Source organism: Lolium rigidum, chromosome 2 (genome assembly GCF_022539505.1).
Source record: "Lolium rigidum isolate FL_2022 chromosome 2, APGP_CSIRO_Lrig_0.1, whole genome shotgun sequence".
Taxonomy (NCBI): domain Eukaryota; kingdom Viridiplantae; phylum Streptophyta; class Magnoliopsida; order Poales; family Poaceae; genus Lolium; species Lolium rigidum.
In genome coordinates, this window is record NC_061509.1 from 177329362 (window position 1) to 177355047 (window position 25686).

General features: G+C 42.7%; 3 protein-coding genes and 1 long non-coding RNA gene across 6 annotated transcripts; 1 reads left to right on the plus strand and 3 right to left on the minus strand.

The window, feature by feature from the left end:
* Nucleotides 1–2672: 2672 nt before the first annotated feature.
* Nucleotides 2673–5334, minus strand: LOC124690324 (3-oxoacyl-[acyl-carrier-protein] reductase 4-like). The gene is made up of 12 exons (XM_047223720.1): nt 5272–5334; nt 4548–4693; nt 4287–4425; nt 4061–4114; nt 3865–3949; nt 3719–3760; nt 3515–3609; nt 3408–3440; nt 3194–3328; nt 2972–3065; nt 2798–2880; nt 2673–2705 (listed from the first exon to the last, which is right to left on the minus strand). Exons 1-12 carry the CDS (start codon nt 5332–5334, stop codon nt 2673–2675), a joined length of 1002 nt encoding a protein of 333 aa, XP_047079676.1.
* Nucleotides 5335–6092: 758 nt separating this feature from the next.
* Nucleotides 6093–10699, minus strand: LOC124692644 (mediator of RNA polymerase II transcription subunit 9-like). Its single transcript, XM_047226057.1, has 5 exons — nt 10472–10699; nt 8784–8846; nt 8151–8231; nt 6735–6793; nt 6093–6643 (listed from the first exon to the last, which is right to left on the minus strand). The coding sequence occupies exons 1-5, from the start codon at nt 10688–10690 to the stop codon at nt 6580–6582; spliced, it is 486 nt and encodes a 161-aa protein (XP_047082013.1). The 5' UTR covers nt 10691–10699; the 3' UTR covers nt 6093–6579.
* Nucleotides 10700–18098: 7399 nt separating this feature from the next.
* LOC124687744 lies at nt 18099–23201 on the plus strand. Of its 3 annotated transcripts, none has more exons than XR_006998293.1 (8): nt 18099–18335; nt 18705–18826; nt 18928–19030; nt 19129–19292; nt 19977–20868; nt 21127–21196; nt 21847–21996; nt 22796–23201. It is a non-coding gene; the product is annotated as an uncharacterized LOC124687744 (long non-coding RNA). The 3 variants fall into 3 exon arrangements; XR_006998292.1 differs by lacking the exon at nt 22796–23201 and adding an exon at nt 22321–22669; XR_006998294.1 differs by lacking the exon at nt 22796–23201 and adding an exon at nt 22321–22669 and having other exon boundaries at nt 20792–20868.
* Nucleotides 23202–24319: 1118 nt separating this feature from the next.
* Nucleotides 24320–25348, minus strand: LOC124687745 (chitinase 6-like). Its single transcript, XM_047221496.1, has 2 exons — nt 24934–25348; nt 24320–24815 (listed from the first exon to the last, which is right to left on the minus strand). The coding sequence occupies exons 1-2, from the start codon at nt 25331–25333 to the stop codon at nt 24403–24405; spliced, it is 813 nt and encodes a 270-aa protein (XP_047077452.1). The 5' UTR covers nt 25334–25348; the 3' UTR covers nt 24320–24402.
* Between the last annotated feature and the right edge of the window lie 338 nt (nt 25349–25686).

Here is a 25686-nt window from a genome sequence, read left to right on the forward strand (position 1 = left end):
AGGCTGAAAGGAATTCTCCCCATTCTTATTTCCGAGGAGCAGAGTGCTTTCGTACCTGAACGGCTCATCACAGACAATGTGTTGGTCGCATATGAGTGTGTGCACGCAATTCGGAAGAGGAAGAGGAAAACACCGCTGTGTGCTGTAAAGCTTGACATGATGAAAGCGTATGATAGAGTGGAATGGGTGTTTTTGGAGAAGGTTATAGAGAAAATGGGGTTTGCCAGGGGCTGGATAGAGATGGTCATGAGATGTGCCACTTCTGCCCGGTTCTCAGTTAAGCTCAATGGAATGATCTCTGAGATGTTTTTGCCATCGAGGGGTTTGCGACAAGGGGATCCGCTGTCACCATATCTATTCCTGTTCTGTGTGGAGGGGTTCTCTGCTCTCCTTCGTCGTGCGCAGGTGGAAAAACAGATCAAGGGGGTGGGCTTTGGACCACTGGGTCCAACAGTCACACACCTACTCTTTGCAGATGATAGTGTTGTGTTCCTCGAGGCAACTAGGGAAAGTATGGATGCGCTGAAGCATGTATTGCAGGTATACGAAGTCTGCTCAGGGCAACGAGTCAATAGGGATAAATCATCGATCTTCTTTGGGAAAGGATGCCCTGTAGAAAGAAAGGTGGAGCTTAAGGCGTCTATAGGGATCAGCTGTGAAGCGTTATCGGAAAAATACCTGGGCCTCCCTACGGTGGTGGGACGATCGAAGGAGGGCGCGTTCAAGCATTTACCAGAACGATCATGGGGTAAGGTGCATGGCTGGAAGGGTCAGGGCCTGTCTATGGAGGGCAAGGAAGTATTGATCAAGTCGGTCCTGCAGGCGGTGCCTACATACCCAATGGGGTGTTTCAAACTGTCACAGAAAACGTGTTCCAAATTGACCTCTGTCGCCACTGGGTTTTGGTGGGGGTCAGCTGAGGGGAAGCGTAAGGTTCCTTGGGTAAGTTGGGAGAGGATGTGTGCGCCAAAGAGAAGAGGAGGGATGGGTTTTCGAAATTACACGGTCTTCAACCAAGCTCTTCTAGCCAAACAAGCATGGAGAGTGCTCACCAGGCCTATGTCTTTGTGCTCACGGGTACTCAGTGCAAGGTATTTCAAAAATGGGAACTTCTTGACAGCAAGTTGTCCCAAAGCGGCGTCTTATACGTGGAAGAGTATTATGCATGGGAGGGAACTGCTCCGGGCAGGTTTGGTGTGGCGCATAGGCGATGGGAAGTCAGTGAATGTGTGGTCAGATAACTGGATTCCGAGGGACGGGCTGATGAGGCCTCTTGGGCATAAGCCGAATACAGAGATCAGGAGAGTAGAGGAAGTCCTGTTGGAAGATGGGCAAGGTTGGGATGAGGAGAAGCTGCGTCAAATTTTCTTCGATGGTGATGTTGTTGACATAATGAAGATACCTGTAGGTAGAGCTGGAACAGAGGATTACTTAGCTTGGAATTACACCAAAAACGGGGTCTTCAGTGTACGGTCGGCATACCATTTGAAGATGCATATTGACGCGGTGCGCTCTGGGACAGCGAGCTCATCGACTAACTTGGATGATCATAGGGGATGGCTAGCTCTGTGGGCGGCTAATATCCCGGGGAAGGCTAAGATCCATGCATGGCGTCTAGTCAAGAATGGACTGGCAGTGGGAGAGGAGTTACAGAGGAGGAAGATCAAGATGGGGGTGAGATGCATTGTCTGTGATCGAGAGGAGTCGCTACTGCACAGATTTTGGGACTGTGCACATTCAGCGGAGGCGTGGGCGTGTGCTCGTCGGCAGACAGGTTTCCTACTACGGCGCCCAAGGATGGCTGTGCGACGCCACCGCGACCTGCATGGGTGGTTGCTTGAGTGGTTCAGCGGTATGAAGGAGGAGGAGCTTTGCCTTAGCATCATGATTCTATACCAGCTCTGGTTAGCACGCAACGATGCGAGAGAGGAGGTGCAGATAGCTGACCCGCATGAAATCATAAGGAAAACTTTGTTCCTTGTGGAGGAGTGGCAGGGACTGAAACCGGAGCGAGCGGTTGGCGCGACCAAAGAGGTGGAGCACTGGATTCCACCCCAGCTGGGATGGACAAAGCTGAATGTAGACGGAGCTTTTTCGGCGACGGATGGGACGGGAGGGTGTGGTGTGGTCTTACGGGACCACAATGGTAGCTTTGTGGCAGGAGCTAGCCATTTTTTCCGCTCATCCCCGGATCCGGAACGAACCGAGCTCATGGCCTGCAAACACGCGCTGATACTGGCAAGATCGCTGAGTCTGGGTAAAGTGTCTCTGGAGTCTGATTGTCTAGGAGCGGTGGCAAAGATCCGAAGCTGCGACATCGACAGGTCTATGCATGGACCTTTAGTCGAGGAAATAAAGTCGATGCTGAAGAACTTCGCCGAACACTCAGTTAGGCACGTGCGGCGTACTGGTAACAAGGTGGCGCATGTTTTAGCTCGTTATGGCTGCGAGAATAAGTGTAATGTAGTTTGGGGGCCTAATCCTCCCGAATTCCTTGTAACTGTTTTAGCACCTGAGTGTGCCTTTTAATTGATCGCAGCTTTATCTCAAAAAAAAAAAAAAAAACTTTCTTGTACCCCATCTAAAAAAATACTTGTACCCAACGAAAAGTAGCTACTGTTTCACAAGTCTGGCGCAAAGGACACCTTGTGGTGGTTCTGTTTTAGTTGCACTTAAATGGACAGTCCACCATCAACCGGGAGCACCTGTACCAGCAGATTAAACAAGGTAAGTATTCAGTAAGTACACACACCCAAAATCATTTCGGCTCATGTAAAAAAAGAACATTTCGACTTGCCTGCCCGGTCATGTAGCTTGCAGCCGGATGAACGGCCATGAACTCTACCAGACCAGCGATCTCTTCTGGCTTGCCGAACCGTCCTGGAAATAATCCATTAGCAGCAGCACTAGAACCAAATAAAAATTCAGTGCAAATTATTCAGACGGGTGCAGTGTGTGCTAGACCAGTGACCTAATGGTATTGTCTCGAGTGCCTTTCTTTCGATGTCGTCGCCTAGTTTTGCTGTCATGTCGGACGCGACCCAGCCCGGCGCAACCGCATTCACCTGCAAAACCAAAGCGGGCAAAGCATGTAGCCAGCAGCAGGCTATGTTATTATTCTTGCTCTTAAGATGTAGTTTGTTTTTGGTTGGCCTGCAATGACATGACATGACGTGACATGGTTGCTACTTGCATTTATGTTTCTGCTACCGTATTCCCTGGCCATGGCCTTTGTCAATCCGATCACCCCGGCCTTGGCAGCGCAGTAGTTGGCCTGCCCAATGTTGCCGATGATCCCGGCAACCGACGCGATGTTGATGATCCTTCCCTGGGGCAAATCAACCAGTCAAAAACTGCTCCAAGCTTTGATCATACAAGACGGTTAACAAAAAAAGGTCTATCTCTACCTTTTTCCTCTTCGTCATGACTGCCGCCGCGGCCTGGAACGTGATAACGGGAACATGAGCATATATGGTGCCGGTTAATTACTGACGCCAAGGAAAAAAAATCTCACCTGGGCACAGAGGTACACGCCGGTGAGGTTCACGTCGACCACTTCCTGCCATTGCGCCCGCTTCATCCGCATCAGCAACGCATCTCGTGTGATTCCTACTCAACAACAAACAACGCCCGTCTCATCAAAACCTACTGTCAAGGTGATGATATAGGTGCCAAATGACTTAGGTACTTAGTTTTGAGAGATTAAAATCAGCAGAACCTGCATTGTTCACCAGCACGTCCAGAGTGCCCCAAGTATCGACTGCCTGTATCAACATCCCACGCTGATCATATGTGCACCCAGAGAACAGCATATTCCACTCAACAAATTGTTTGCGATTCTTTGGCTTAGAGCAAAACCAAAACTCACCGCTCTCATCATAGATTCGACATCGGCTTCCATGGACACGTCGGCGGAGAAAGAGATGGCTGTCCCACCGTACTCCTCAATCTGAACGGAGCACGATATGAATGTGTTTTGCACAAGGGAAACAAGTATGGCAAGAAAATGGATCGAATGTGAGGCACCGTGTCAGGTAGAAGGAGCGATTCTAGTACTCACCTCTCTGCACACTTCTTCAGCTTCCATACCAGACTTGGTATAGTTCACAACTACCTTGCATAAACAACATACCAAGTTTATATTAGCTCCAATCCTCCCATGAGTACACAACAGATCGACTACCCTACCATATATACATTTTTTACTTGTTTCATACTTTCATTCGGAGGTTGGTAACCTAGTTTCTTTACTACTGCTGATCCCAACATACAAGCACTATACTTACCTTGCACCCTGCCTTGCCAAGAGCCACAGCTATGGCTCTCCCGATCCCTCTCGATGCTCCGGTGACCACTGCAACCGGGGCTTCATGCTGTGCCCAGCCATCCATGCTCACTCCAGTCATAGCTCTAATCTGGCCATCTCTTCTGGCTACAGTAAGTTATTTCTATCCGTCAGAAACATCACCTCATAAGAAGGCACGTGACAGATGGTCCAACACAAGAGGTGGTTTGATCGATTGCCTGATGAAACGAGACTGCCCGGCCGATGAGGCTGCTGGAATCTGCAGCTTTGGTGTCGTGGTGCTGGTGCCTGAGACACGAGGCCGGCGGAGCATGGCACGGTGGACGCCATGGAAGAGGTGTTGGCTAGCTCCGCCTCCCTTAGCTGCCGATCATGTAGAAATGGTATCTTCAATATCCTATACTACTCTGTTAAGCGCATATAGTGGCAACGGAAAGAGGGCTAGCTCCATGTTAAAATGGAGGTTTTCTTTGCATGATCGCTGAAACAGTTCCATGTTAGCTGTGCCAAGGCCACACCAACTGTTAATAGCTGCACTTGCTTTAAGATTTGCATGTTCCTGCTGAAAAAAAAAATTGCACTATTTTTGCTACCTCTGGAAGTCTGAATAAATAGTATCCCACTCTAGTCAGCACGCTCAAAAGAACTTGCAATTAGAATATACAGTTATTAAGCACGGTTGGACCGTTGAAATATGAGTTGTTTTATTTGGAGTTTGTGCAGAGGCTGGGGAAACCCATTTCGAAAAATTTGGAGTTTTTGCATGTTCCCAAGATGGACCAAACAACCTTAATCCTGCACCATTATTCACTGAAGACCACCTGGTAGAGTAATTAAATAATGTGACTTGCCTAACATGTTTCATCAAAAAAACTCATGGGCAGTCTAGCAACCCAGTATATTTCATCAAATAAATATGGCATATGAGACGGCTTGTATCATACACCATTTGATCATTGTCATACCGGTTGAATCAACAAAATATGCAACTGAATCTGAGCACAGTACCGTGATACCAAAAAACTCATGGGCAGTCTAGCAACAGGCAATCCAACTCCAGTTCGAAAAAGAACAAAATGTGTATGCAAATACAGTTCATGTTAGGAAGTGAGCCTTTGGAGAGTAGATGTACAAACTCAAATCTCGGTTCCTATTTATACGTGAGCTCTCCTCGTACTCATGCTTAATGGCATTTCCTACCGTTTGTTTTCACGAGGAAGCGTGCTTCGGGACTCATAGCAGCGGCATGCAAGTGGAGGATATCATAGGAGAATTTCAAAGTTTTACTTGAAAATCGAAGGTTGGCCTGGAGTTTCTTCAGGGTGAAAATCTATGATTTATGATTGAGCGATGACAGTGATTGTGCACCATTTTCTTTTTGGAGGCGCCGCTTTTGAAAAATTTGGACTTCATGTGTTGTCTTGGTGATGTTTATACCACTGCTACAAGAACTAGATCACTATAGCAGGACTTTTTTTTTGTTTATTCTTCTTTTTTAGTTGTGTGATTCCATAGTGTCAATAGGGTATTGCCTTGTTGTAGAGTCACCAATACTTTACGTGGGATACGTTCACCATGAATTAATGATGTTGGAATAGCCATGCAACCCACGCAAAAGAGAACGGTCTATCTGATGTAGCTTCAGTTGATCTATAAGGGAACAGACTTCCTATGGTATTGCACTATTGCTTAGTCCGATTATTTATCATAGTAATCCAAGTGGCATCCTCATTGAGAGATGATATAACGACCTCTCACACATGTTGTAGAAATCCTTATCCCTATGTAAAGCAAGTAAGGCAAAATTTCAGTAGAATTTAGCCAGGGCAGTGACATATAACGTAGTAGTATCAGTTATCTGCTGGGGCTCTGAGCTTGCAAAATTTCATGGCGAGTTTCAGAAGTTTCATCCCCAGTATAGACTCCGGTACAACACAAATCAATCTCAGGAGTTGGCCAAGCATGTCTGCTACAACGAGCTCGGATCATCTTCGCCAGATGGGAAGGCAACGACCTTTTCTTTTTCTTTTTGGGGTGATCGGTATTGTAGGGTCCCCTCTCCCACCAATACTATTCATGTACAACCGTGGGATTATTGGTTGATCTGATGGGCATAATATTCTAACCTCAATGATTAACCTGGAAGCTTGAAAGGTGCCTCCAACAAGTAGACATATATAAGATATTTCAGACAGTGGGGGCAAGGAGGCCATCATAATATTGTGAGAGAATATCAAATAGCAGCAATTCCAACTCAAGAGCTCCAAGCGTTTCTATCTTGTTGTATCCCCCTTTATGAGGTCTTCCACTGAGATTCTGTATTTTGTGATCAAATCCCTGGTGAACATGACAATGGTTATCACAAAACCCTACTGAAACACAAAATTGTTAGGGAATTGCATTGATAATGGAGGCACAGAGCACATACTTCCTTTGATCAAGCAATTGTTGTGTTTCTTCCAAACTTTGACCTTGTCCTTCAACCGTCTGATGGTAACAAAATGAAACAATTTCCATGAGTATTGGGGCTCAAAGTGGGAACTATCAGTGGCATTAGCTGGTAAGTACTTCTATGACTCTCCACGAGAGAGACCCATAAAATCATTTCATCTTTCTAACTGTTTTTTTTTTCTTTTTTTGCTTTGCGGCTGTGTGCATCCTAGCTGTGCAGAGGCTGGGTGTAACCTCTTATGAATTGTATCAGCGTGATCCTAACTTATAAGTCAAATAAAACACCCTTTATCAAAATAAATGCAAATGCGTAGATTTAATACACAACATTAATTCTCAAGGTTATTAGCTAAAAAGATAAACTAACCAAAGTTAAGGCATACCTACCAAATATTAATAATTCAATGATAGTAGATTATATTTACAAAAAAAATAGCAGCTAGGCTAATGTACAGCTTATTCTTGTAGGATGTGAGTTGTTATCATCTTAGTGATGTAACTGCAACTAGAGTAACGAAGGTGCAAATAAAATAATATCGCCTGTTTAAAAATGGATGTCCTTTTAGCCTCTTCAAATTTTCTCAAATTATTTGTTCCATTTATACTTGCAATCTAAATTTAATCACTGTATTCCTACTTTACCCTTTGTTAATGTCATTAAGAAAATAGCTAATTTGACTCATTTTGTGTTTGGATGCCTTGCTTTGGGGAGGAAAATCGGGAACTTAGTGACATTGTGAGAAAATTGAGATGTGTATCCGAAACTTAGTGCCATTGAATCGAAATAGCTCTAAACCAATGATAAATACTAGATTATCCGGTTTTAAATATTAGGTTGCTGAACTTTTTAGGAGAAAAGGAAAAGACTAAAGTATGACTAAGCTAATCCATTAATCTATTAGTGTTTCAACTTAGAACTTTTGGCACTTCTGACAAATTTGGAGATTCTGCAGATGGTCCCACAATATTCATGTATCATATATTATACTTCCTCCGTTCTATAAGTTTTGTCGTGGTTTTAGTTCAAATTTAATTTGAACGGAGGGGGTACTTTTCAACCAAACCAATCTGTCTAGCAAGTCAGCCCTACAGTTAAGCATGGCTAGAAGGGACAAAAGTAACATGCTGCCTAGTTGTAACTTGAAACAACATTCTATCGCCACACTAAATTAGTATTATTGCTGTTATAGGCTATTGATCCTCAGAGGCTCAGAGCCTATAATAATTTCCAAAGAAATACATAATATAAAGTATTGTTATGTACAGCAGAAAGTAAACAGTGTGGTCTATATTGATCACCCAAGAGAATATTTTACTTTATGCCACTATTGAGTACCAATTCAGACAAGTTAAGAAAAGCTACTAGATACAAAGCCACGTATAGAAAACTTACAATAGATCTTGAGCTTAGTGTTCCTGATATGACGTTTAACAACTGTTGGCACCTGGCAAATTGACTGGTCAATTCTTCAACCTATAAAAAAGAACAGCTCCCATTACTGGATTAATAGTATGCTCTGATGTAATCATATATATGGCTTCCAAATTCTACTTAAGCACAATGCAAAACTAAGATAGCAGTTCAGTTTATTAACTGGGCACAAATAAGTATGAGACCAGAACAGAAACAAAAGTCATAAGTCGTAACATTATACAATAGGATGGTAATCCTCCCAGAGCCGCATAGCTCAGAGTTGATAACAAACCAACATCCTAGCATCACTGGAGTGTGGAGTCAAATAATTTAATTTTAGCGTACTGCTCTCTCCCTTTCAACAAACTCAATGAACAGCTTTTCTTAGACCAGAAGCAGCTATCTAGTAATACTCCATACGACTGAGCATAGTAACTTCACAGTCTACACAAAGCCAAACAGGATGAAACACTAAATTTCTACAGCTAAATAAGTTTTCAGAAATATATATGCTAAAACACTATTTTGCTATATGCATCCATTTTGACAAATATCAGCCACCATAATCCTATCATATTTTTCTTCAACAAATGAAAATAATAAACTGCTTACCAACGCATCAAAAGCTTGATCCCGTGTGCCTGTTCCAATTGCATCACCTAATCTTGTCACTGACTGATATAGCAGGCAGAAAAACAAATAAAATATCACCCATATGGCTTAGTACTTACACAAACATGAGAAAATGACGGTTAGCTCCATTGCTAAGATGTGATAGTTGTGCAATGCTATTACAAAGATAACATTTCTCATTTCTTGATGCAAGTACGAACATGTGATATGTTGCACAATGCTACAACCAACTTACTGAAGTTCTATAATGGTACCACAATATTCTCACCTAATAGATCAAATTTAAAAATTGTGTTTTGCTGATTAACCACAACATTTCTTTTCTATACTCTCGTTGTTATATTCGTCTACGAAGTCCATATACTCTCATTGTGACAGACACCACATGTGGCCGGCTAATCATAATTCTGCCTAGATATGGCATTGACAACATTGAGACCCTATATTGATCCATTATATTTCAATCGATCTAAGTTAGATGCTTCATAGGTTGTTTCCAAAACGGTGACAGTGACCATGCTGCAGTGGTGGCATCATGCCAGCATAGACAAGTGGCTATGGCCAGTTGGTCAAAACTATGGAGATGGAGGCATACTTCACCCCTATCCCTTTTCTCTAGGTTTGCTTTGTTGAACATGTGATTTGGTTTGAACATCCCAAGTGAACCAGAATGAGTGTCAGGGATATAATATCGTCGACAAACTACAATCAGATCCTGGAACTAGGATCATAGTTCAGAGGGGGTTGCATCAGGTTCAATGATTGTTTTGCAAAAAAAAACATGCCGTGGAGGTACTTGGTACAAAAGGATGTTTCAGCGACATTTTGCAATCATACCATATTTGCAATTGCAGAGAGCTAGATATTAATGAATGTACGCAAAAAACTGATATTCATACAACTTAAATATTTACTCAGCTGCACGTTTGGCTGGCTTTTCTTACCAAGAAGTATAGCTTTTTTGTTTGCGAGAAAGAGGTATAGTTAATGAAAGCATAGGCCCTAAGTTCATTAATGAAACCACAACTACATAGTTTGACTCCAGCACTGCCGTTACATATGTTCACAAAACAACACACAGACTGAAGAACCATCCCACGCTATCTCTTTGGCATAATCGTAGAAGAATGATATGCCAAAAATATAATATACTACATTTACAGAAAAGATTCATAGCATATACCAGAGCTATCCTATTACTACTATTTTAAAATATACTCCCTCCGTTCTGAATTATAAGATGTTTTGGATATTTCAATATGGACTACATACGGACTGAAATGAGTGAACCGGCACACTGAAATGCATCTAGATATGTACAATTAGAAAAAGCGAGAACATCTTGTAATTTGGAACGGACTGATACATGTCTACAGTATTGAAAATCCATATGTTTCACAAAATGGATGGAGCACAGGGGGTGCTCCATCCATTTTGCGAAACATATGGGGGTATATGGACTTTTTTCCACTTGAAACTGAAAATCGGAAGTGATGAGAAGTGGTCAATAACCAATCTCAATCAGCTCCATACCAAATTTGTACCAGAAGAACATGTTGACTTTCTTTAATCTTTCTCAAAGTGTAGTCAAAATGTGCTAAGCCGTCCATCCCCTTCCACTAATAATACAGAGAACCCAAATCTAAGAGAAGAGGATTGTAACTTACGTGGAGGAGGTGGAAGTGGGACGCAAGCGAGGAGTGCTGCTGCTGCGGCGGCGGCGTTGCTTGCTGCTGCTGCTGTTGCTGCTGCTGCGGCGGCGGCGGCGGCTGCTGGTATTGAAGGGCGTGTAGATGGTCGGGCTGCGGTGACAGCACCAGCGCCTGGTAAGGGTCACCGTACTGCTGCTGCTGCTGCAGAAGCTGCGGCGGAAGGTGATGGTCCATCTTCTTCTCCCCTGCACAGGGATCTTATTCGGGATCCAGGGCTCTGAAATGGAACAGGAAGAAGAAAGACTGAAGCAGCGACGGAATTGGTAGTCGCGTTCGTTCTCAAGTTGGAGAGGGGAGGCTGCAGATCTGACAGGCTGATATTTGGGATCGCGGGGCCCGTCGCCAGCGGCAGGCGGAGCGCCGGAGAACTAGAGCGCGGAGCGCGGTCGAGTAGCGAGACTTGGCACTGCCCGGAAAATTCCAGCAAAATAAGAGCATCTCCAGTCGCGTCCCCCAAACGATGTTCGGCAAAGCGCCGGATTAGTCGTTTGGGGGACGTCCGGACAAAATTTTCATTTGGAGAAGGTCCCTTTTCTAGCCACGTCCCCCAAACGCGACCTCCAAACAAAAAGTAAGTGTAAAAATCGTGTCCGGCGTCCCCGGTAGAGACTCTATACACAGGGGATGGGCTAGGGACGCCGGACAACATTTGGAGCACGTTCGGACCGAAGCGGTCTTTGGGGCACGCGACTGGGACGTTTTTTTGGCCGGCGTCCCCCAAATCCCTTTGAAGGACTGGAGATGCTCTTGCTAAAACGTGATGGTGATTTACTGATTTCAGCAAAAAGAAATACATTCCGGTAAATTAGCAAATAAGCAAGAGAAAGGCTAGCCATACTCATTTTTCCTCTTCCATGGGATCTAGTTGCGGGTGAACTGTAAACTTATAAAACACTACTTCCTCCGGTCCGGTCAGATTTAATCGATTACACTAATGGGCCAACAATTCTTCATACCATTGTGAGCATCTTGTTAGATTTGTATGATCCCATTGTAAAATTGAGTCTAAATTACTAGATTCGTTTCTAAATATAAAAGTGTTTTAAGAATTCAAATGGACCTCCTAAACTAGAGATATGCTCTCTATTTTATAACCAGTTGTAGAAAATTAGCCACATAAGTAGCTGGAAGCGAGAAAACTCCAAATATTAGCTACATAAGTAGCCAATGTAACTCTTTTAAATATTCGTAAATCATATATTTGAAAACAAGATGTAACCAATGATGCATGCTACTAGCATGCAAACTAATAATACAAATATTATAGTATAGACAAAATTGATAGAAGTATGAATCCGAGTATAGTGAATAATGCATATTGAAAACTATAAAATCTATTAGATTGTTTTTTTCAAATATTTTTAGCCTAAAATATAACGGAATTCACATTAAGATTATGCACGCATGTAGGATACATCATTGACTACATAAAAAATTAACTTTTTATAACTTGTAAATATGATTTTTATGCCCACTCAACTGGTTGTCAATAATGAATTCTCTGGAAGATGAAAATACCTCTTAAAACAAAAATCTTTGGATGGTATTTTCATTGGGATGTGATTCTAACTAAGAATAACCTTGCAAAATGCAACTGGCAGGGACGTAAAAAATATGTTTTCTGTCATGAAGAGGAGACAATCAAACACCTTTTCTTTAACTGTCGGGTTGCTAGATCTATATGGTCAATCATTCAGATAGGTTCTACCTATACCCACCTCGTAGCGTTGCAAATATTTTTGGCAATTAGCTTAATAAGGTCGATACAAGGTATAAAACGCTTATCAGAGTGGGCGCGATTGCGATTGTATGGTCACTTTGGCTGTGTAGAAATATAAGGTTTTTACTGATAAAAATTGTTCTCTCATGCAGGTCATATACCGCTATACGGCTTTGTTCCGTTTATGGTCGCCACTTCAACGCTTGGAGGACCGAGACCTCTTTACTAAGGTGTCAGAATACGATCGAGGAGTTTATTTCCCAGCATTGCAACCAACACAGTTTAATATAGTTGGATCTTTTTTACATTGTGATTTTGGTTCTTCTCGATAGTAGAACAGATGTGTGCATGCTATAGCCGCTGAATCTAAACCAAACAGTTTTATTAGATGGTAGATTTTCCAAACGCAGCGGATTCTCCTACGTGCAAATCACGCAGCCTGGCAGCGACTCGATCCGACCCAGGTTCCATCACGGTAGCTTCTCAAATTAAACACATAATTACCAAGGAAAAAAATAACGCGCTAAGTGAAATAGTGTGGCCTTTCTCTAAACGCTATGCAAGTTATAACATACTAATAGCGCGCTATTTTTAGCGTTTCATAAAAAATAAAAAACGACAGATATAATATGTATATCAAGGATTTCAGCAACTAAAAAATTGTCTCGAGTAATACATTTATACCTTTAACCAATTTTAATTGGATCGTATCAACACGCTTTTTCCATTCCTCTTATAGCAATGAAAGATGTTGAACTGAACTAAGAACTAGAAAGAGGTAAACCATGGTGTTTACTGGGGCTATGGCTAGCACTACTGAAGTACCTTTCAGTGCTGGGTAAGTTGGAGGAGAACCTGCAGGGATGATGCTAGGTATGATTGTCGTGTGCTGCGCAGGAGGCGGTGGCATACCGAAGAAGACCGTCGTCAGATCGAGCTCTTGATCGAGGCACGCGCCCTCCTGGTGCTTCTGGTTGGGACGTGTTGGGCGGAGGGGGTCGGCCACAATTGGAGGATAGTGGCGCTACTGCTATAGCCGCCACCGCCGCGGCGCGAGGCGAGTCGAAGATGACTGGGTAGTTGCCGACCTGGGGTTAAGTTGAGCTAGGTTGGAATTGGAAGCTCGTGGGCTGAATTGACTTCGTTGGATGCCACTAGTTTCATAAACTTTTTAGTGCGCTATAACATTACAATAAATAGCGAGCTTAGCATCGCTAATAGCGAGATTATCATCATAGCAAGCAAATTGTGTATAGCATAGCGTTCACCTTCTAAATACGCTATATCGCCGCTATAACGTCGAAATAGCGCGCTATTTTTTTCCATGATAATTACCCACTGCCATCGGTTATGCAGAGTCTGAATGTACTGCTGAAAACTATTGAGTAATAAACACCATTTATCGAAAAAATATATGAGTTTTATTTTAATTGAAAATAAAGGATTATGTGTACATCAGCCTTCATTCTTGCACGGTACCAAACTCGGCCCAAACACGACTATCATAACACACCACCGTACCAAACTCGGCCCAAGAATATCAAAATGCGAAAGCAAATGTATATATATATTTGAAAACAACTAGTTGAATGCCCGTGCGTTGCTACGGTGTAACAAATTGAAACCCCATACACCGATTAAAGAAGTTGTAATTACTTCCTCAGTATCATTTTTTTTTGAACTAAAGAAATAGGAAATGAATGGTACAATGTATGCATTATGACTGCCTTGCATCTACTTGCTTCTGATGACTATCATCTCAAAATTGCATAATTGTGCTTTTGTAGCCTATTCTCATGGAGAGCGGGACATCCACAATAAGCTTTTTGGGGTTGTCTTTTAGCGGTCCTTTTTTTGAGTTGCAACACGATATACTGTAGGCTCTCTGTGGACAAAAAAATTGTCACACAACTGTCAACGCTTTGCAAAGACATGCACCTTTATAGCTATGGACTGGCATGTCAAATGTGCAACATCCAATAATAGTTACAAGTTTATTGAGAAAAAAAAACCTAGAAATGAGCTGCTGTTTCACCCTAGGGCCATATGTTAGTTTATTCAAACACAAGCTTATCAGAGGATCATATATGAGTTTAATCAAACACAGTGTCGTTGTACAAATTTCCATGAAAAATACTTAGCCTTAGGTAATTTGGCAGAGTGGCGAAATAACTCCTTAAGTAGTCATGTTTATTATGAGTATCTCCAGTATTTAACACCCGCATCTCAACCTTTGCTTGGCCATGCATGCCACACTGCCGTAGGTGGGCTCTTCGTTGCTTTTCTGCTATGCACTGTTTAATAAGGCTGGTACGTTATCTCAAAACAAAACAAAATTAGGCTGGTACAGTGGTACTGGTACAACATTTCCTTGGTCCTCACCAGCTTTTCCGCTCCATCCCAAAAGACTACATTGATCATGTCAAAGAGATGATTATTTGAGATCATCATATATAATATTGAAGCATGTCATTTTTGATATGTTTTTATCTCTAGACAGCAGTCGTTCACATACACAATTGTTAACGGCTCGAATATATCAGACATTGGGTTTTTCTGATGGTGTTGGATTGTACAAGGTACTTATAAGCACAATTATTTCGAATAAATGGAAAATACTCTTGAGAGATCTAGCTGCGCGCATTACAAACCTTTGTTTATTTGGCAATCAGAAATCGCATTGTTTTCTTCCTTCAAATTTTCTTCTCGATGTCCTAAAAGAAAGGATACATGGTCATAGTGAAAAAAGAATATACAAAAACTTCAGATTTTCTCTGATTGTGTCATCCACCAAAGCAGAGTATCATTCTAAGTGTTATGATTTTCATAACTATTTTTAGTTACAATGCATACCTTGGGCTGTTGTCAAGTCATGGGCCGATATCAGGTTTCTGACCCGCTCAATCGGATCTCCCTCCTGTTACATCATGAAACCAGCTAAGTTCATAAATCCCATGACATCACATTTTAAACAGATGAACGTTTGAGCTGTACATCTATTGTATGCTTTGTGAAATTAATGCTATTAGCTGATAAACTTGAGACTTACACCGAGTACTGAGTACTCTCTTACTACACAAGACAGTGGGTGCAAAATTAGCACTTCCTAGGAAAAAGAGAAGTGATTCAGTTGTTAAAACCAGGCGAAAAATGCTAGAAACAGTTTTAAAACTGGGACAATGTAGGTGCATCCCCTGAAATTAACTAAACAACCATACAGTGCAAACAAAATTTTAATGAAATTGGCTTGCTGCTTTTTATGTGTAAGCAAGCCTCTTCAACATTGAACATTCCAGCTAATCTAGGAAGATAGCTTTGTAGAAACAGAGCAGCGAACTAATCTTAAGCTGAATCCTAACCTACACCATATTCCAACCCAACACATCCATGACCGGATCCCCAAAAGGACATGCACATGCAGATAATCCACATCATAGAAATTGTCCAAGTTTCCTGAACACTTACAATTGTTCCATTTTCAAGAACATGTTCTTTGGCAAATTTATTGACCCGCTTCAGCGCAAGAACACCTTTAGAAGCTGCAGATATCCGCTCTACTCAACATAGTGGATTCAATGAATCATCAGCAACATCATTCATCACACTTCATTTGAGAGAAGAATGGTTGCGAGTAACATTGATAACTAACAATGAAATCAATTTTATATGTACCTCGGAGAAGTCAGCAGTGATCACTGTAAGTCTGTAATTGAACAAGGTATGCATTGACGATTATTTCTCTATTACTGAGACCTAACTCATCTTTAATTCGTGTCTCCTCTGTCACAGAATTTGGTTCAATTTTTGATTCAGCATCCTACAAAGAATAGCTAGTGATACGCTAAATTAAACAATGGATGGAGCACATAACTGAATTTGGCATACATCATGACAGATTAAACAAGAACATATTGTCGTGTACTCTAACCCCGACAGGTTCTCCATATGTCTTTTAGATTAGACACATTCCTACAAATGAATTCCAGGTTGGTAGATACCAAACAATTCCTTCAAAATGCAAATTTTCTTTCCAGCAAAAAGCACATGAATTTCAGAACATCCATTATTATTATATGCTATACCATGAGGACAATCCGATTCCTTGTGGAACCTGCACAGTCCTAGATATACACTTATCATAACGACTACATTTCCTAAATAATGGTAGACAAGTAAGGTAAGCATAATTAAAACGGAGGGCTCATGAGGAAGGGGATCACCGACCCCGTTGGAGGGCATGACCTTGTATTTTTTAGAGACGATGAGGATGCACCTCCCCTCGTTGTCGATCACGGGCAGAACGGGTGATAAAGAGGGCAGCAGCTCTGCTCCAATCGTTTGTCCCCAGCCGGTAGATGGTGGTGATGTTGAGAACGGCAATGTAGTTGCCGGCAGCTGTGGCTTTGGCGAGCGCCAAGGTGAGTATCACTCTCCCTGCCACGTCCCTCAGGCCAGGCGAGCTCCATCAAGTTTTTTCTTGTCCGTGAGTCTATCTACCAAGTTCCAACAAGGAGAATGGTAACAATTTGTTTATAGAAACCAAAGTAATCATCAAGAAATGTACCTGTATGTCCATGCATGAGATGTATATGAGAAAACATCAATTAGCCAAGATATGTGGATGCTAAAAACAGAGAGATGGTTACTACAGCTGCTCTAATCTTTCCAAATAAAAAAGAAAAGAAAAGAAAGATCATTAAACAGGGAGAAGACACACACAATCGAGAAGAAACACACAATCAATCTAACAGACGTGCATCCAATCATATGGGGATTACACAGGGAGAAGAAACACACCTTGAAGAGATTCAATCTAGTTCCAATACACATTCATCCGTGAGGGTAGGGGCCAGGAACAACGCTGGACGGGCACTTCCTTCCTTCCTTCCTTCTGGAGAAAGAGATAAAGGTTAGGCGGGGGAAGAAAGATGAGAGGAGTAACAGCCGCCATCTGGGTCGCCACCCGCCATTCAGCTGCCCCGGGTCGTCTTTATCGCCGTTCCCTCTTGCTCTTCTTTCTCTTCTCTCCATCACGTCTTCGCTCTGACATACCTATAATATGAAGCGAGTCCTTCTGATCTTCTCAAGAATGAGACGTATGCGGGCAAAATTTGCGGAGAAAAATGTTTGGAGGACAACTGATGGGAGGACTAAATCGTTTGATCAGATATGGTTTTTCTTTGATGTGATCAGATCTGATTGATTTGTTGCACAATGTGAGAATCAAGATAAACGCTAATTATGACAGTTATTGGTTAGATATGATTTTTTTCCGATGTGATCGGATCTGATTGATTTGTCATACTGTGCAAAAATCACGATTAGCACTAATTATGGCAGTTATTTGACGTGATAGGGGGTTGTTTTGATTGATTAGTTGCATTGTACGGTTAGATATCAAGGGGAGGATGTTTAGTAAGATTGGACGGTCAAGATGTCTCCAATATTTGACATCAAATATTTTTGATGACGTACCAACTCGCATATCTACATCTACACTACTTAAAAAGGAGGAATAGGTTCCTTATTCTGCCACTACGACAATACGTTCGTCGTCCTCTTTTTCTGCTAGGTTCCGCACTACGTCGCTCCACCAGGTTGGGCCAGGCCCATCACAATGCATCCGTCGCGCGTCGGTCTTCCCTCATTCCAAATCCCCAGGATACCACGACCTGCTCCCCCGCCGCCGCCTCCCATCGACCTCCAGCACCGCGCCACCGCCCGTTCGGCCCCCATGGGTCCGATGAGACGCGCGACGGTACATCACCTGACTGCTCCCTCCTCCACCTCCACCTCGGCCGTCATGGCTTGCTGGTCGTCGACATGGAGATCGGGCCGGGCGGCATCACGAGGGCCCTCGCCTGCCTCCATGCCCCCGGCGCTTCTTGCATCTCCGCCGTCCTCCACCTCCCAGAGGCCTGACTTGTCTGGTTGTTGACATGGAGACTTCATCAACGTCCTCCGTCCTCCCAGATGCGCGGCCTTTGAGTGCATAGCTTATTATCGTCAAAGTTCTGAAGTTTCTGCATCCAAAGTCCTTCGGTTACCCAATCTCTCCCCTGCCGCATCCAAGGTTTGCTTTCAGGGCATGTTCTCCAGGTCAGATTGCTGGTCGCTGAAGTGGTTGTGGAATACAATCGAGTCCTTTCTTCCTTCGTGCAATAATAATACACATATGGTTGCCTGAGTTGATTCAACGTGGATTGATAATAAAGTTTGAGTAATCAACTGATTTGAAGGTTTTATATGTCATGTTGTTCGATGAAATTTCTCAGCCAGAGAAGCTTTGATACTACATTATCACTGAGTTCAAAGATCTGACACTAGAACCTGTAGTCCTTGATTTTCTGGCTAAGTTTACATATATTGCCATCCAATATATGTCAGGATGTTAAGTGTTGTTTTTAAATTGTAGACACACAAAAGATGATCACGATATGATTTCTAAAAGTCATAATATTTGAACAGGTTAATTCATTCCCGGTTCTCCACCAACACTTTTCCCAGCTGGGACCGTGCACAGCCAATTCGTGTCTTTGACTCTTAGGCCACAATGGAGAGATCAGTACATTCAAAGGGAACAAGAATTGGTAATCTTGTGAAACCTTTTCCTCGGTTGTATATTCTTTATGCAATAATCTCCATATGCCTTTGCAGTTTTGATTTATGATTCCCATTGCATATATATCAGGATGAAAGCTCGTGGGGCCTCTTGAAGTGTGAGAAGCGTGGCCTATCAGAGGAAGAAATGTAAAAAATTCTTTCAATTGTAGATGCCACCTCTTCAGATTCAGGTCTGCAGTGCAATATGCAGCATGGATTTTCACTTGGCAAATGATTTTTTTTTGCCTCATCATTTTGAGTTATTAAGTGAAAAGCATGTGAACTGCAGGCGCATTCGATGGTGTTCTTGAGCTCCTTATCCGAGGTCGATGAAGCCTGCCAGAAGCTGTAATGATGATGATTTCTGAGGCGTGGCAGAATGATGTAAACATGGAACCTGAGAAGAGAGCCCTCTACGAGTTGAGCCTTGGGATGGGCCTGCTCTAATATCTTGTAAGTTTCTTAACCCATTTCCTGATGGATTACTTGAGCTAACTTCGGTTTCACCATTAGTTACTGATAGTCGTTACCTTGGAGCTACCCTCGACCGCATGGCATGAGGCCTGGTCGATTTTACGTGACCGACAGTGGACGTGTAGTCATGTGTTGTGAAGTTGGTGTTGTGGATATTCCTACTGAGGATGTACTGAGAAAGGGCAAACTTAACCCTGGAATGATGCTACTGGTTGACTTTGAGAATCATACAGTACTGGCTGATGAAGCACTTGAGGAACAGTACTCGAAAGCTCACCTGTTTGGTAGAAAGATTGTATATTACATACGATGTTATAGTGGAAGATCATTTTAGCATGTTCCTGAACCTACTAGAAAATCGTCAGATGATGCCCTGTGAACTTAAGTTGTGAAGTGGTGATATATATTGATGGTTCCATAAAGATAGCAGGCTTAAAATTCACCGTGTATTTGAAGAGCATCGTTTTAGGAAACAATAATCTTGTTAATTAAATTGATCACTGTAACTTTAGTTCACATTTTCTCGTAGCATTTAAATTCTTTTAATGGTCTCCACTGGATGCTAAGAGAAAGCTCACTGTTTGAATTCTTCACTGTAAAATTCATCTTCTGTTGGGCTACATCTGTTGTATATAGTATATATACTAAATGCATTTTTTGCAGTGGTTATTTGGAATTCTCATGCTGGTGTATCTGCCTATCTTGGATTCCTATCATGGTTATACTCTAATCATCTGAAGCACAATGGTTGGAGGAGTGAATATTAGGTGGTTGGAGATTTATTCCATAGTTTGGACCGCCAAATTTCAATGAAATCTAACCTTAGTGGACTCTATATTACTTTTTACAATGACTATCTGAGAGTATAATTAATCTACTGGAGTAGACAACAAAATTTTATATCTACATTTGATTAAAACTGGCAATCAATAAGAACAGAATACTACAATTGCTTAAGTCATTCCTTCAATATAGCATAATTGCATCATCCTAATGAAATGTGTAGAGGAGGGATACAAAGTACATATTTAGATACAACTGATAAACCACATTAGGCAATCCTAGGAGGAGGTTGTTAGGCAGAGCAAGGTGGCCGTTGTTGTACGCTTACAGGTTCTAGGCGAGCACATCAATACTTTTAGTTCAGAGGATGATGCTTTAATTGGTTGTAGTTGTTTGATTTTTTGAATTGATGTAGTATGTCATGCCACCCTATTCTATTTGGCAGTTGCGGTGCTTTTCATGTATGTGTAGTCCTGACTCAAGATAAATTTACAGAATTGCAGCCCATGTATGCCATGGTCTGAAACTGAAAGTATAAAAATTGCCATCACTCTGTCTAAGTGTTCCTTCCTTGCAAGATGATACTAGCATGTACTTCTGCTGACATCTTGTTTGTTTTCTTGATTTGTTGGTTCTTGTTCGGTTGTTAGGCTCTATAAATGTCATTCATGATCCAATTAAATTTATTTGAGCAGAAATTTTATTTGAAATGATGAGGCAGCCTAAATGCATCGAAAAAGCACAGTGGATCCACGAGGCTACGACAACATAGGTAAGATGTTGAAACACCCGCAGAAACAGACACATCTGCTTTGTATTGTCTACTTTTTGGTTCAGCTCTACAGTCGTTACAATTATTTGTTTATGTGTGTAAGGACTTTAATAATCGACATAGGTAAGATGTCGAAATACCTTCAGAAGCAGCTGCTTCCGCGTTGTCTATATTTTTCGTTCAGCTGTACACTCTCTCTATATATTTGTTTATTTGTGGAAGGACTTCAATAATCTATTTTATTGCACATGGTTGCAGGTTATATTGCATCATACTCTAGACTGCGACTAAAGATATATTTTTTGTTCATGGCATGACATGCTGTGAGGTAATCCTCTCTCACTCATCCTCCCCATCCGCCGCTCGCTGCCAGTCACATCCTCACTGTCTCAACTCTCTTTGCACTAGCCAGGCCCTCCGTCAGCATGTGTATCTCGCATGAGCTTAACAGGTTTTGTCTTTTGTTACTACCTGATTCACACCAGAGCTGGAGTGGCTATGTGGCATCCAGAGCTTGTGATGCCATGATCTAAGTTAGGCACTTTCTGTAATCACGAGCTTGTTCATGGACAAGGAGGGCAGCAGTCACCAGTTTAGATGAACGTGCTTCTATTCAGAGATATTTAGTTATGTCTATAATTACTAAATGTCCAGGGAGTGGACACCTAGGAACAATGAACTTTTCATTTCCCATATTACTTGTGGTGTTGCCATCTCCATTGCGTTCTCAGTAAAAAATAGTACCGTCTAGGTGAATATGCACTGCTAACTGACATGCCTACAACTGTTGAGAAATGAACGTATTTGCTCCGTTTAATTTAATGGCATATTAAACTTGATGCTGCTTGTGGCCTGTGATGTTTGCTATCAACCGTAAATATTTATTTTAATGCAATGTCATTCTTCTGAATTATTTGAGAGCTGCAAATGATTTTTGTATCTCGCAAGACCGTTGAAAAGGTACCTTGTGTGTTTTAGGTACGATGGTGGCCAGATGGGGTTTGAGACAAGAGGAGAGGCTGGATGGAGCTCTGAGGACCTCCGGTTTGGCGGCGACATATGCCTATCATGGAGGAAGTGGTTACCATATCTTTTTGAAAGATGCTGCGGGCACAAAATAAGTTGTTGGTAAGCTTCCTTATTTCCGTGTTTCATCCTTCTCTAATTCTGACCACTCAAGTTCATGTGTTTTTTCTTATTTGATACAAATTCTAAATCTTGGAACATTCTTAGAGATATCATTTCTACATGTATGAGTTTACAAGAATGCCTTGCAAACCAGTGCATGTGGACTTTCTTTCAAATTGCCTCTTGCTGTTTATTGCTACTGGTTTTGGTTCAAATAGAAAAGCTCTAGCTTAACACTAATGTATATGAGCAGTTTCACCAATCCTATTTATATTTATTGTCCTCATCCAATCCCTGCCTATACAAATTGTTGTGGCTGTGCAGCTAGGAACACAACGAAGAACCTACAGAGCTTTGCATTGAAAAATCTGTCATTTCTTCCCGCCTTGCATGCCACCAAACAATCATGACTATTGAGGAGAAATGGCTCCTTCTTGCCTCCAGGCTGAGTGAATAACTTGGAATTGGAATGTAGCCCAGTAGAACTTTAGCTTGTGACAAAATAAATTGGAACAATATTCAAGCCACAAGTGAGTTTGCATTTTTTATTGCTCAAAATATTTGTTTGTTAGCAGTATCCTGATCTCCAAAATATTGCTACTATTAGAAGTAAGATGTTTTCAGATCCTTGGTTCAAGGCTATCTAAATTTTCTACATGATTGTTAGAATTCAGAGTATTGATGCATTTCTTGATATGTCAATTGGTAAAAAAGGTTCTGATATACTAATATAGAATATTTATATTTGTATATACTTTAAGCAACTTCCCGTAGAAACAGTTGTTTAAAAAAAATGCAGGTTCACATGTTGAAACATGGATAGGCATTGTACCGTTGTAGAGATCCCCCACTTGGAATATCCAATCTATGGTCTCGGGCGGACGGCCATGGCGACGATGGTGCAGCGTTGGTGTTTGACGATGAGCCTACTAGGTGTGGTCTCTGAAGGCCGCCGAACGCGAACTTCGACGGTCCTTGCACCGGTGATGGAGCTGCAGGGGAGTGACCGGTCTCCGCTCGGTCTTCTAAAGAGAGTGGTGGAGCTCGATAAAGTGGGTGATCTCGAGAGAGTGAGGAGGCAGTCGGCTTTACATCATTCACATTCCTTTTCTACAAAGGGTTTCCACACAAAAAATGTTAGCCTTTTTCGCAGTACCTTGTCAGTGAAGGTTGCTTCGCAGCAGCAGTAGGGAAGGGGAGAAACTTGGGGCATCGGTGGGAGGTAGTGGAGGAGCAAATCCTCTCGCCACCGGCGGGGAGGCAGATAAGGGGCGGCCATAGGCACCGGTGACGGGGAGGCAATGGAAGGGATGGTCGACGCTGCTGGACAATGGAAAGAGAAGACAGTGGCAGAGGTTAGAGTGTGATGTGTCCGCTTCGTGCTGTCATTTTCTTTTATTTCCATAATCCATAGTAGGGCATACACCTCTCCTTTATTTCTTCTCTACAGTGTGGCAATGAAGTGAGCTACTTCATCAATTTATACACTTCTCAGTATTGGCATTGAAATAAATGTCAGATTTGCTTTGGTCCAGCTAGCGTTGGGATTATATTAGGATTTTAAACATTATGCTTGCTTTCAAATTTAAAACCTTCTAATATATTTTCATGATTGTTTTAAATTGATTATTTTGAAAAATATCATCATTTTCTCAACAAATTGCGTCATGCAAACTCTGTAATGGCGTAAGTCAAATCTCATGTGTAGATGTTGTTAAACTTGATATTTTCTTCATATTTTTGAACATGTATTTACTTAGGTAACAGGATATTTATTCCGTAGGAATTTATTATTGTAAAAAACAACTCTACCTACTACTTAATACTACTATTTGTCAGATTCATATGACATATTTTAAGATAATATTTATTTCATAACATTAAAAACAATTACATAACTTAAATCTGAACAAATGTCGCTTGTTTGTGGATCATGCCATTGCATGCACACACTTACACCGTTAGGCCATATAACTTATTTAAGTAGCTAATTAAACCACACATAGGTAAATGATAAAAAGCAACTTGATTAAATACAAGTAGGATTCGAAAGACATGTGTTATTATATTTCTGAATATTAAAATGTTAATTAGAAAAGGAAGTATTTCTTTAGTTGTGACGGCCCAGAATGGAGGTGTGTGACTTACCGTGAAAGAGTAACAAGAATATCTAGAACTTGGAACCATACAAATGCACAACAATATTGTCTTGTTATTGCGTTCGGTATTATCATGTTGAATTAATTATGTGCATTGAGAAATGAAATTTGATAAATCCGTGGCAACGCACGGGCATTTTTACTAGTAATAGTAAAGATACAATATCTGTCCGAATCAGATGCACACACATATGTCACAATCCAAACAACTACACGATGTCCTGAATAATAACCAGCCTATCCCTCTCTAGCAGGTGAGGCCGGTCCCGGGGTCGACGCCGAACTGCTGGCAGAACTGCTTGTAGAAGCTGACGCGGTCGTTGACGGCGCTCGGGTTCTTGCCGTTGCACTCGAGCCCGCCGTTGATGGCCCTGATGGTTGCCCCGAAGCCCTGGCCGGAGACGATGATGTCGTGCACGCTGTTCATCCAGTACCAGAGCGCCGCCTGGAAGGCCACGACGGGGCTGCGCGCCACCGCGTCCGGGTCGTTGACACCGTCGAAGCCGATGCTCTGCCCCGCCGGCCCGTAGTTGTAGTTCCAGGAGATCTGCAGCGGGCCGCGGCCGTAGTAGCCCTTCCCGGCGGCGCAGGGGAACTCCGTGTTCGTCGGGTCGCAGTAGTCCTTGCTCGGCCCGTTGATCTCGTTGATGTAGCAGAACTCTGCAAATATACATACACTCGTCGTCAGGACCGCACGTAAAGCTGCTTGAGACCGGTGAGGAAACTATGCGCCTATGCCGCGACGAAGTGGGTGCTGGATATGTGGATAGCCACTTACTTATGGTCTCGTGGTTGACATGGGCGAAGAATGCGGCGATCTCGCGCTTGGAGTCGTCGTCGGAGCCGGTGCGGCCGAACGAGGGGTAGCCGCCGATCGCGGTGAGGAAGGCGTCGCGGGTGTAGAAGCCCTTGGCCTCGCAGTCGTCGGCTGCCTGCGCGACGAGCGCGCCGAAGAAGGCCGGCGTGACGATGCTGGGGACGGAGACGTTGTTGGTAGCCGGCACGATGCAGGGGCCGGAGCGGCAGCCTGTGCCGCAGTACTCGCTGGTGGTGCCGCAGAACCCGAACCGGCTGCAGCACTCGGTGGCCGCGCACCCGCAGTTCTGCGCGGCCGCCATGGTCGACGCCAGGACGAGGAGCGCGGCGCCGAGAGCGAGCGGCGCGAGCTTTGGCGCCATGGTTGGTGTAAATGAAGATGAGTGAGCGAGCTTGTTGGCTTTGTGGTTAGCTCGTCGTGATCGATGTGAAGTTTCCGTTGGTTCGGGCAGGTTTATGTAGAGTTGTCACTCAGGGTTCCAGGGGATACGTGGTAGGACAGGGATCAGGTGACATGCATACAGCATGTCACGCTGCAACATGCACCTCCCTAGATGCCCTCCAATCTTCATCCAAAGGTCTAGAATAACCCAAGGCAAAAAAAAATCCCAGGAACTCAGATTGATTCAGATTCAACGTTTTGAACACTATAAACATCACAAAATAGTTACTTAAGAGTTTTGAACATTGCATAATACAAAACCTTTTACTAGTT